The sequence below is a fragment of the Muscardinus avellanarius genome (assembly GCF_963383645.1).
Source record: "Muscardinus avellanarius genome assembly, chromosome: 16".
NCBI classification, from domain to species: domain Eukaryota; kingdom Metazoa; phylum Chordata; class Mammalia; order Rodentia; family Gliridae; genus Muscardinus; species Muscardinus avellanarius.
In genome coordinates, this window is record NC_137802.1 from 58,676,429 (window position 1) to 58,689,649 (window position 13,221).

A 13,221-nucleotide genomic window follows, 5' to 3' on the forward strand; every position below is an offset into this window, starting at 1 on the left:
GTGCCTTAACCTCAGAGGATTCACTTTCAGACAGTGGGTCCTGAAATACAGAAAACCACCCAGACACCCAAGGGTATGTAAAAGGACAGAGTAACTAAGCCACAGTCAAAAAGGTACTTTATCCACGTCCTTCCACAATCTCAACTATGTTCCAATACACAGCAGTCAGTGCCGTTAGAATACCCATTAAGGCGGAACCTCTGCTACCGCATGAGGGCCCGCTGCCGAGAGACCCCCCGAAACGTGGGCAGCAGCACTTGGGGGCACAAGCCCACCATGGGGGGGACAAGAGTAAGACTGGACGGGAATTGAAGATGGGCACAGAGGTATGTACATAGATACACTATGTATCTCTACGTTGGGAAATGTTTAAAACCACCCATGTAAAAGGAAAACAGAGAGAGAGATAGAACCCAACACATTTCAAGATACTCAAAGCAAAATCAGGCTTCTGTCACATCACCTCTCACGAGACTTAATGTCAACCCTCCCCAGGAAGGGAGGGCGCAAACACCTTCTTGTGTCTGAGCAGTGAGGTGGAAAAACAGATGATGTATAACTTAAGCCCTAAAATTCCTTAAGGGAAAACAGGTTAGAATTAACAAAACATCACCACGTCCATGTCGCCCCTCTGAAGATGGCTCTCGGCTCTTCCAGGGGGAAATGCACACTACGCTGAGGAAACGAGAGCCCAGCTGCAAAGTCTGTGGCCAACTCTGAAACTCAAGGCCAGAAGCTGGGACTGGAGGCTGCCAGCACGCAGTCCAAGCGACGGCGATGCATCGCCAGGCCAAGGCAGGTCCCGCCTGCCTCTAGGCCTCCCCAGAGCTGCCGTCAGAAGGGTCCTGGGAGCCACGTCAGCACTGTGTGCCCGGCTGCCCCGAGGCCCCATCAGGAAGGCAGGTGAAGGCGAACGCCTGTTCAAGCTGGAGGCCCAAGGCGAGCCTTCAGACCTGGGGAGGAAGGGCTCGGTGGGCTCTTTGTCCAACACCATGAGCAAGGCAGAGGCCGAGCTGGAGAGGTCAGAGGCTGGAAGGGTAGGGCAGGGATTGAGCAGGGTGTCCACAGGGGCTGCCAGAGGAGACCAGACTCGACCCCCAGACAGCGCTTCCCAGGCCAGCTGTGGCGAGGGGCCAGGAGGTGAATGTCCAGGTAGCTGCAGGGCAGCTGAGAGGAGGTGCAGTGCGGTCCAGCTGGTCTGTGTGGAGGTGTGCTGATGGCTGCTGGGCGGATGGGAGACTGTGGCAGGCGGAGGGACGGTAGGGAACAGCAAGAGCAGGCGGGATGCTGCCGTGTTCATCTGGAGGCAGATGCCATGAGCCAGGCTCAGAGCAAGAGTCTGGTCAGGGAGGGACTTCCTAAGTCTACACGGCAGGACTTGTTGGCCAACTGGACGCTGGGGAGCAGTAGGCCTGGAGGGCTGTGGCTCTGCTGGCACAGGGAGGAGCATGGCCGGAGGCACACGCAGAGAGAGGGAGCCCACGTGGGACTGAGACCGTCTTTGAATCTCAAGTAACTAATTTTATTCTCACCCTTCCTTCCTGAGAAACCCCCAGTACTAACCGCTCAAGGGCTCCTCAGGAGTCTGGGTTGGAAAGCAGCCACACTAGTACTTAGCTTATTTTTAGATTAGTAAAGAATGGTTCTAAATGAGATCTGGTCCTTGGTGCCCATCATTATTAGAAAGGGGACAGAAGGACAAGCAAAAGGATTACTAGAGAATAGCCAATCGGACAAAGATTTAAGGGTCAAAGCCCAGCATTAACTAGTACTTTACTGTATTTTTTTTTTTTTTTTTTTTTTGGTGGTACTGGGGGTGGAACCCAGAGGCTTTCTACCTCCAGGCTATACTCCCAGACCTTTTTTATATTTTATTTGGAAACAGGGTCTCACTAAGTTGCTGAGAGCCTAAGTAGCTGAGGCTGGCTTCAAACCCGTGCGATCCTCCTGTCTCAGCCTCCCAAGCGTGGGGATTACAAGCGTGTGCCACCACGCCCGGCTACTAACTAGTATTTTATAATAACTGCAAGAAGCCCTTGACTACCCTGGAAATACTGAAGACAGTCCAATGGGCCAGAGCAAGCTCTGTAAAGTTAATTTAAAACAAAATGAGCTGGGTGTGGTGGCGCACACTTGTAATCCCAGCTCTTGGGAGGCTGAGACAGGAGGATCGCACAGGTTCGAAGCCAGCCTCAGCTACTTGGTGAGGCTCTCAGCAACTTAGTGAGACCATTTCCAAATAAAGTATAAAATAGGTCTGGGAGTACAGCCCGGGGGTAGAAAAGCCCTGGGTTCCACCCCCAGTACCACTCAATCTTACTCAATGGAGAAATTCAGAGATAGATGGGATGTTGCTAACATCACAAAAGCACGGAAAATCAGCCTGAGGAAAATCACGCCTAAAGTGCAATGCCACAAACCTCCTTAGTTTAAGAGGACAAACAAGATTCTTTTTCTCAACTAGGTAGAATTTGCTCTGGGGCAAGAAATCTCCTTTTCTGGGAACAGGAACACATGTTTGGTTGAAAAACAAAAGCACCTGCCAAAACCACTGTGGAAAGGGGGGAAAAACACAAAAACCACTCACAATTTGTTGACTCCTGAAAAACGCCACCAGTTAGGAAACCGTAAAATGGAGTCATGATAGCTCTCCTGGAGAAACCCCATTTGGTGAGTTTCTCCCACTTCTGCTGCTGTGACTCAGCGTCCTCCCGCATCTGGATGGAGACCTGCCTGGTCTCCCAGCTTCTTGCTGGCCCCTCAGTTCAGTCCACCCGGTTCCTGCTGACACCAGAAAGTGGACTCTGCTCAGGTTTTCCAATGGCTGGGAAAAGGCCAATGTCCTTACACTGGCCACCAGGCCCTCTGCTTGTGGTCTCTAGAGGAAGGCACAGCTCAGTGGGAGTTATTGGGAAATCCATGAGGGCATTTCCTGATGGCCACAGGGACTGGGGGATATACTGGCCCGAGCAGGGCGCCTGCTGCATCTGTGCACCTCTGCGATGCCCTGCCAGGCGCTCACCTGGGCCAGACGCTCACCTGGGCCCAAACTCTGTTCTCATTACCCAAGCTTGCAATCTGCTTACACAGAAGTACCAAAGCACTTTGGGCAGGATTTTATACTCTGGATTTTCTCAGGCTGTAACTGCTGTATAGGTATGGTAAGACTGCACTTCTTTCAGATGGAACATTACCAAGAAAGTCACCTGGGGAGATGCTCTGCAAGGCGTGGTGGTACCTTCACCTGCATCTGACCATCTGCATGGACAGACTCAGCATTCCCGACAGGTGGAGTGCCAGTGCGCCTGTGCGTTTACATGTTAAATTCCAGATATATGATTGAAAATTACTTTTTTATTGTTTCAGTTTTAGATTACCAGTTGGGCAATATATGTCTTTGTGAAACTGTGTTTATTGCAGGTCACTGATATAAATTGTGTTTCAGGACAATAAAGGGTGCCTTTATAATAAACTATGTGAAGTAAGCACCGGGTCCCTCCTGCCCTCTCTGACTGGCCGGTAACCTCTCCCAGCTCAGCTCACCTCACCTCCTGCTATGCAGCCACATCCACTTCCTAGCCCAATAGCCGAGGACACCCCAACTGTGCCCCGCTAGGCCTCCCTCTAAACCACACCCTGCTTCACTGAGGTCTAACAAAAAAAAAGATATCTTGGGGGGTCTCCCTCTTTAAAACTGCAGCACCCATCCTGGCACTGCTTGCTCCACTACCCCGCTCCATTTTTCTTTATATATATATATATATATATATATTTTTTTTTTTTGAGGGTCTGGGGATAGAACCCAGGGGCATTTGACCTCCTCCGAGCTACACCCCCTGCCCTATTTTTTATTCTTTATTTTGAAACCAGGTCTCACTGAGTTGCAGAGGGCCTCACTAAGTAGCTGAGGCTGGCCACGAACCGCCATCCTCCGGGTCTCAGCCTCCCGAGTGCTGGGATTACAAGCGTGCGCCACCACGCCCGGCTCCCACTCCATTTTTCTCCACAGCCCTTTCACATTTCTTTCCTGTCTTTTTTCCCACTAAAATGAATGGTTTGTAGGCAAGGGAAGTTTCCTTCCTCGCTCCCTCACTTCCTCTCCTCCTCCTCCTCCTCCTCCTCTTCCTCCTCTTCTCCTTCCCTCCCCCTCCTCTTTCTCTCTCTCCCTCTCTCTCCTGTTTTGATCCTTGTTGTATCCTCAGGGACTGGAGCAGTATCTGAATACCTTCATAATCCATCTACATATTACTGGTTTAGCAATTCCCATTTTGAAATCCTGAGTAAAAACCTCAAGATTAAAATTAAATCTCCAACTCAGAGTATCCATGCAGTGCCATCTTTCTTCGGCCTGTGTATAGAAATGTAAACTGAGGATACTGGTATAAAGAGCTGGGCTTGACTTTAGAAAGCCAGTTTACTCCTGGCAAAGCAGTAAGACCTAGAACCTAATGGACACTGCTTGAAATCATAGGCCTTTAATTAGACTTCTCTCATCCTTTGGTTTTCTTTTGTCGCACTGGGGTTGAGCCCAGAGAAGTCCTACCACTGATCTTCATCCACAGACCTTTTTATTTCGAGATAGGGTCTCACAGAGTTGCCCAGGCTGGCCTCAAATTTGCGGTCTTTCTGCCTCAGCCTCCCAAGTAGCTGGGATTACAGCGGCACCAGGCTGCTTTAATTTGTTAAGTGTGACTGTCTTCCCCGCTCCCCTGCCTGATGATCAGTGTCTGGATTCTACTGCTTTCACCCCTGGCCCGCCTCTCCTCCTTCCCATCCTGCCCCAGGCCACCCCCGTCTCTAGGCATCCATACACCCCTTGCTGCTGGATTCATCTGCAAGCAGAGCAGGGCTGAGTCGCTCACTCACTCAAGCACACCCATTACTCTCAGCTCCTAGTCAACCCACGAGGCCCCCCTGCCCTCTACCTTGAATACGACCCCAAGCTCCTGCTGAACAGGGCCAGGCAAGGCGGCACACACCTCAAATCCCCGTACCTGGAAGGCTGACACAGGAGGATTGCAGATTCGAGGCCAGCCTCAGGAACTTAGTGAGGCCCTGTTTCAAAATAAAAAATAAAAAGGGCTGGGAGTATATCTCAGAGGCAGAATGTTCCTGGCTGGGTTCAACCCCCAGTACCCTCAAATGCATAAATAAATACAGTTAATATCTCCACTGTATGGCCCCACTCCACTATCACCAGGAAGACAAGATCATGAGAAAGACTCGTGAGCAATTAAATGAGAAACAAGCCGGTCTCACTCCCCTCCCCGCAGCAGCCCAATGAAGTGGTTAGCCTGGATGATGCCCAATCCTGCAGCTCGAGGCTAGTTCAAGCTCTATAAAAACAAATGAGTAATTGGAAGAGTTAAGAAGATGCCCTCTTGTAATTATGACAACGAGATTCTAATCTTCAGAACCTAACGTACCTAATGCAGCATGTCTTCATTAATGCAAAAGCTGTCTTTCTTCCACTGATGTGCTCAGTGGAGAATCACAATAATCTGAGCTACAAATATGCCCTTCGAATGGAATTCCTTTTCCTCTCTTTATCCCATTTGCCCTTCTTGTTTTACCAAGTAGCAGGTAACTATGTTTTCTTTCTCTGAAATATGTTTACCCGGAAGCAGTGGAGCAAATGTCCCCATCACCCAAGCACCAAATCCGGGTTACCTTCCTTCAATGTCCATTTGATGGAGCCCGTCCTCTTGCTGACTGCATGCAAGCTTCCGTCCAGGGTTGAAACAAACAGCAAGGTTTCGGGCAGTGTCACTGTGCTTGTGCTTCCAAACACCTGCAACAGGGCGTGGAAGAATCTCAGTGTGCTTCTTCACCGTGGGCGTGCCGTCACAGACCCACCCCAGAGCCATCTTTCACAGGCTCCTACATCTTACTGGTGAAGGAAGTGAGCCATGGCCCCACAATTCCATCAAAGACACACGTCAGGACCACACTCTGGTCGGGGCTAGACCAGGTCACCTGGCTCTACCTACGAACCTACCTGCAAAGAGAAAGAAATGACCTCACACAACAAGGACAGGAATTCGGAACCGATCCCTCCCTGCAGAGCCTCCGCTGACATGGGGGGGGAGGAGGGAGACATGTGCTCACCCTCCTCCTCCTCCTCCTTCGTGGTACTGGGATTGAATCCAGGTGCATTCTACCTCTGAACTATACCCCCAGTCCTACTTTGTTTTTTATTTTGTAACAGGGTCTTGCTAGTTGATGAGTCTCACTACTTGCGGAGGCTCTCCTCAAACCTGTGACCCTCCTATCTTAGCCTCCCAAGTGCTGGAATAACAGGTGTGCACCACCACACCCAACATGTGCTCAACCTTCTGACATCCTTCTTTCAGATTTATTTTACTCCTTAAAAACCTGATCATCTCGTAAGACCCCCATGATAAAAAAAAAGAATAGCAACACATACACACATGAACTTTTAAATAGCAAAGAATTAAAGGAAAGTGTTTAAAACAAAATAGGGAGCCGGGCGTGGTGGTGCACGCTTGTAATCCCAGCATTTGGGAGGCTGAGACAGGAGGATGGCGGTTCCCTCAGCTACTCAGTGCGGCCCTTTGCAACTCAGTGAGACCCTGTTTCAAAATAAAAAATAAAATAAAGTGGTGGGGGTATAGCTCAGAGGTAGAATGTCCCTGGGTTCCATCCCTAGTACTGAAAAAAAAAATAGGGAACGTTTCATGAGATGAATAATTTACATAATAAAACCTCAAGAGTCCAATAGTAACATGCTGCAAAAAGAAATTAATAAACTAGGCAAGGTAGCACATGCCTGTAATCCCAGCTACTGGGAGTCTTGAGGCAGGTGGATCTAATGTTTAAGTACAACCTGGGAAACTTAAGAGATACCTTGTCTCAAAATAAAAAATTAAGCTGGGTATGGTGGCACACACCTGCAATGCCAGTACTTGGGAGGCTGGGATAGGAGGAGTACAGGTTTGAGACTAGCCTCAGCAAATTACTTAGACCCTATTTCACAATCAAAAAAGTGCTGTGGGTGTAGCTCAAAGGTAGAAATTACCCCTGAGTTCAATCCCTAGTCCAAAAAAGAGCTAAATGCTGTGAAATTTTCTTTTTTATATATTGATAGTAATATTTAAAATTATACATTAGTATACTCTTATAATCTTTCAGCATAAAAATACTCATACTTTCGGATCCTACAATTCTCTGTGTGTGTGTGTGTGTGTGTGTGTGTGTGTGTGTGTGTGTTACTGGGGATTCAGTCTAGGGGCATCCTATATCTGAGCTACACCCTCAGCCTTTTTTATTTTTTATTTTGAAACAGGGTCTCACTAAGTTACTGAGGTTGGCCTTGAATCTGTGATCTTCCTGTCTCAGCCTCCCAAGTACTGAGATTTTAGGTATGTACTACCATGCCTGGAAGATCTTGTAATTCTACTTTTATGCTCTAAAGAAATAATTTCATATATGGGAAAGGTTCTGGGCACAAAGATACTCATTACATCCTATTTATAAACAAATCAACAATAACGAAACAGAGAGAATCAAATTTTCAATAATAAGTTAAAATAATGAACACACTCAATAAAATGTTACACAGCATTAACAGAACTTAGAAAAAAATCTAAAATACAGAAAAAATGGCTATATGTTATCAAGTGAAAATTATAGAATCCAAAGTAATTATACCACCATGATTATAACTGTACTGGCCAGGTTTGTGTCTGCCTTTCTTCTGGCTCTGCTGGGAAGGGCTCCCACACCACGCGGTCCCCCTGAAGCAGTCCCGCATGCAGGAGAAGGGCCTGACACTGCTGGTAAGGCTTCCGAGGTAAGTTTTCCCTATTGAGATGGGCCCAGCCAGCCACCTTGTAATGAGATTTTCTCTTCCACTGTACTGTCCTGCAAATTGGCTGGTTCCGTGTGTGGGTCTTGAGTTAAACGGCTAGTGCAACTTGTATACTACAGCTGTTCGAATTTTGTCATAAATGCTACTCTTAAAATACAAGACTATGGCTGGCTTTAAGCATCTAGCACAAAAGTTCTGGAGTGGAACCTGTGTGCGGGAGTCTGACCCCGGAACACCTGGTCACTGTCTGTTAAGAACCAGGATGATGCCCAGTTAATCCCTTCAAAGGGAAGGCCCCATGGGTCTCTCCAGGGCAGCTGAGGTGTGGGGACAACACTCCAGTCTTGGCATTCCTTTTCCATGGGGGAGACCCACTGGAGAAGGGGGAGGGGAGTTAGATCAGCCAAGGCCTGGTGGGAGAGAGGCTGAGCCCCGTCTACTCCCTGAAAGGCCAGAAGCAAGTCTACTGCTGCCTGCGGGCTCTGTTTTCTGTGCAAGGAAAGAGTTGGAGGAAGAAGTCTGCTTTAATTCTACCTGTGGAAGGAATCTCGGGAAACAGATCTGAGTTGGAAAGGCTCGGAAAACAGAAACCTCAAGGGTAATGCCTGCTGTTTTGGGAGTGAAAATTCCTTTAGCCCACAGGCGTTAAGAGGGTGACCTGCCACATCTGGACCTGCTCCCCGGGGATGAAGAAGCCGCACGGGTCGCTGGGGCAGGACCGCTCCCACTGACAAGGGGATGGGTCTGCTGCTTGCGGTGGGGTGGCTGGATCAGGCTGTGGGGCAGTCAGAGGCTGAGTCAATGAAAAGGATCATGTGCCAGACAGTTAGCAGGAATAACCATTTTGTATAATAATTGTTAGAATCCACATAAAAACTGAGTGGGACTCTGAGTGGCTGAAGAAGAAAGGAAAGAAGGAAGTAAAGAAAGAACAGACGAAAGAAAGAGAAAGAAAGATTCTATGACTATGTTTTCTGCTGCGTGGAAAAAGCTGGATGTCAGAAACATAAACACAGAAACTGTGAGGAGCGAGGGGTGGGCTCATGCTGGGACCGGGCGCCCCGGCTCAGGCCCCCAGCCTCCTCCAGCTCTCCCACCCTGCCTAGAGACACCCCTCTTGGCTTACACTCATTAGAATTAGGTTTCTGTCATTTGCAACGGAAATAGTCTACCTCCCACGCTCCTCTTTTAAAAAATACAGATAAGATGAAGAAAATATTACAAAATTACAATAATAGTCTTTTCTCCTCTATTTTCTGAGTTTTCAATGAATCTTCATAGAGAGTTAGTAGGTGGAAGAGGAGCTGGAATCTGAAGGAGCTTCCACAAGCACCTGAGTTCCAGGCGAAGCGCTTTCCCACTCACAGTATTGGGCAACCTGATTACCTTCGAGCATGAATACCCACCAAAAAGGCACAAAAGCCTGGGTGTGGTGGTACACACCTGTAATCCCAGTACTTGGGAGTCTGAGACAGGAGATCACAGGTTCAAGGCCACCCTCAGCAACTTAGCAAGACCCTTGTTTCAAAGTAAAAAGGGCTGGGAGCTGGGCATGGTGGTGCACATTTGTAATCCCAGCATTTGGGAAGCTGAGACAGGAGGATTATGGTTCACGGCAGCCTCAGCTACTTAGTGAGGCCCTTTGCAACTTGGTGTGACCCTCTTTCAAAATAAAGAATAAAAAAGTAGGGCTGGGGGTGTAGCTTGGAGGTAGAATGCCCTTGGGTTCCATCCCCAGTTCTGGGGGAAAAAAAAAAAAAGGGCTGGGATAGAATGCCTCTGGGTTCAATCCCCATTACAAGAAAAAAAAAAAAAAAAGGGAGGGGGGAGTAAAATTTAAAAACACAGAGGTCTCCCAATGAGATAAAGTACATCCAAGAACAAAAGGTTTATATTGTTATTAAAACTTGCAGTGTAACAATAACAAACTAAATGCCTCCAAATATATCCTATCACAAAATTAATACTCATACTAGGCTCCTTCTCTACTAGTGTGGAGACAGAAGCCACCTGCCTTGTCTGTGCATCTAGAAACCACAGGAAGGGCAATTATCTATGGTTGGTTAGTGAATCAAAATAAAACACTAATCACACAACTAATGTAGTCTTCAAAAATCTCAACAGCATAAGGTTAGGAGGAAGCTGAATTTAGCAACTGAGAGCTCTGACAGTTGATCACAATGTCCACAGCGCCCTCACACTGGTGTGGGGGGGCTTCTCTTTTGAGGTTCTTGACTATTTCAAAGCAGGATGCTGGGGAACTGCACTGAATAATCTCATGTTCTCAGAAGACAAGTAAGCATTACAAATTTTCTAGCTTTCCCCCCCAACATTTTTTTTTTTTTTAGTACTAGAGATTGAACCCAGGAGCAGTCTACCTCTGAGGTACTTTCAGCCCTACTTTATTTATTTATTTATTTATTTATTTATTTATTTATTTATTTATTTTTGTGGTACTAGGTGTGGAACCCAGAGGCTTTCTACCTCCGGGCTATACTCCCAGACCTATTTTATACTTTATTTGGAAACAGGGTCTCACTAAGTTGCTGAGAGCCTCACTAAGTAGCTGAGGCTGGCTTCAAACCTGCACGACCCTCCTGTCTCAGCCTCCCAAGAGTGGGGATTACAAGCATGCACCAGCACGCCCGGCTTATTTTTTATTTTGAAACAAGGTCTCACTAAATTGCTGAGGCTGGCCTGGAACCTCCAACATTTTGTTTTTGTTTTTTAGTACTAGAGATTGAACCCAGGAGCAGTCTACCTCTGAGGTACTTCCAGTCCTACTTTATTTTTTATTTTGAAACAAGGTCTCGCTAAATTGCTGAGGTTAGCCTGGAACCTCCAGCATTTTTTAAAATGTGAAAATGCCTGCCTTCTAATACAGGTGCCATAGTGACATGGATTAAATATGCTTCTAGATGCCTTTTGTGATACTGAGCACAGCTGAGAACCACTTGTACTTGAACATCACAAACAACGCATCACGACAGTGAACTCGGCCATCACCCTCGCCCAGAAGGCCTTCTTCAACTTGTATTACTCTTCTCTACAGTGGAGGAAATAGTAACAGGGCCTGAGGCCACACGCGCTAGTTCCCAGGAAGCCTGTACACAGAAAGGCCAGTTCTACAGATCTGCTTCACACTGACTGTCTGGAATCTGACTTGGGTTTAAAAGTAGTGGCTTAAGCCGGGCGTGGTGGCGCACGCTTGTAATCCCCGCGCTTGGGAGACAGAGACAGAAGGATCGCGCAGGTTCGAAGCCAGCCGCGCGCGCTGGCTTAGGAGACCCTGTTTCCAAATAAAAATGTAAAAATAGGTCTGGGAGTGTAGCCCGAAGGTAGAAGGGCTTCCAGGAACCCCAGTACCACCAAAAATAATAATAATAATAATAATAATAAAAAAAAATAAAAAAAAAAAATAAAAGTAGTGGCTTGACAATGGCTGCTAGGAAGTAATCAGCAACAACACTGTAGAGGGGTCCTCTAGACAACCCTGAAACTGGACATCCATTGGCTAATGGGCCCCCACAGATGTCAGGCTCTGTCCACATACGCCTTCCCATAGGGGGTGACCAGATCATTTTGGAAACAGCCAGCCTGAGGACCGTGAAGCCTGGCTACTGAGGCAGATGATGTTGGGACAGTGGCTGCTAATAAAACCAAAGGCTTCACTTCATGGGATGGGTGGCAGAAGAGTCCTCCCTGCAGCGCTGCTCAGGGAGGACGTCAACAGGCCTCCTCTCCCCCATGAAAACAAATGCAAGCCAGGCTGGGCCTGCTACCCAACATCCTGATGGTGAAGCCGTGTTTCTCAAAGTCCAGCAGCTCCACCATGTCATGAAGCACCCCAGCCCTGCACTTCAGAACCATGGAAGCAACTCCAGCCGCTAAGGCCGAGTGAGTACAAGGCAAGTCACTGACAGCGGGTTATTCTCAACATCCTGAACTCAGCTAGTCATTAGCTGCTCTTGCAATAATTAACGTCCTTTATGTTTCAGGTAAGAAAAACGTTTGTTCTAAAGTGCCCTCCGAAATAACTTTGTTTAGGAAACATCTTCAGTAAAGAGAATTATGAACTCAAGCAGCAGGTAGGTGTTTAAATAGCACAAAAATAAATAAAACAACCTTTAACAAAATCTCACCAACTTCTAGGCCGATATTTGGGATCAGCCAGGCAAGGAGGTGGCTTGCCTGTGACGAAGAGCAACCAGCCTGCCTGGGGTCCTGCCTGTCTATCACTAAATTGCGGCTTGCCTCCACTCCACTGGAGAGCTTCTCTGAATCAGAACACAGGACGGCTGGCTGCTCCTTACCGGGGTGTTCACAAATGCCGCATTCTCCAAAGAAATACAATTCCTGAGCTGCAGGCACATAGTTCCAAAGCAGCTTCCAGGTTCATCACTGTCTAATAACGAAGGTCAGAAGCAAGGTAAAGGAGGGCACTGCGCTCTCATGGCTAAGGCAGGGGAAGCAGCACTGGCACTGCTGCAGCGCCTGCCCACGGTTTTCCAAGGCGTCTACGCGTGGTGAGGACTGTGCTCTATGTCCCATTTACAAAACGGGAGCATAATAACAGGGCTGGAGCCCCTGTTCCACTTACAAAACACCCATAGGAAGGACATGCACACATACATGCAGGAGACCCGCCACTGTGAACAGACAGCCACATGCATGCCTGGCAGCATGCACACGCACCAAGCCCAATGCACGCCTCTAAAAGTCAAATGCACACGGAAAGCTGTAGGCTAGGTTAGTAGGATAGGAGTTAACATAAGTCTTTTCTATGACTCTCTCTACTTCCACCCCAACAGACTACTGTATATTAGAATACAATAATCTGGTTAATAAAAATTTGCTTTTCTCTTGAGAGTATCACATTGACTTCTAGAATGTGTTCAGAAGCTGGATTTTTTTCTCATGTGTATGTTTGTGTTATTCTTGTTTTAACTAATATTCCTTTACGGTCATTGGAAAATGTTCAGTTGCATAATCCTAACTTTCATTTTATTTAAGGTTAAGGAAACCAGTCCTTTAAATAAAAAACACATTGGCCATGGTGGCGCACGCTTGTAATCCCCGCGCTTGGGAGGCTGAGACAGGAGGATCGCACAGGTTCGAAGCCAGCCTCAGCCACTTAATGAGGCTCTCAGCAACTTAGTGAGACCTGTTTCCAAATAAAGTATGAAAACTGATCTGGGAATATAGCCCGGAGGTAGAAAAGCCCCTGGGTTCCACCCCAGTACCACAAATAATAATTAATAATAATAATAATAATAATAATAATAATAAAAAACACAATTCTTGTATTAACGTTGACAAGGATTCTGGCTTGTGTTTCCAAAGAGTACAATATCGTGTGTGCTAGACCTCCGACCTGCCGTCAACAAGGA

At 47.3% G+C, this 13,221-nt stretch overlaps 1 protein-coding gene across 1 annotated transcript in view; it reads right to left on the reverse strand.

The window, feature by feature from the left end:
- The window catches only part of ERN1 (endoplasmic reticulum to nucleus signaling 1), a gene marked incomplete at both ends in the record, with an annotated part of 90,274 nt that overhangs the window by 51,178 nt on the left and 25,875 nt on the right, over window positions 1-13,221 (reverse strand). Inside the window, one exon of the mRNA XM_080712445.1 lies at window positions 5,671-5,791. Within this exon, the coding sequence (XP_080568571.1) occupies window positions 5,671-5,791 (121 nt within the window). The remainder of the gene's footprint in view (window positions 1-5,670; window positions 5,792-13,221) is intronic.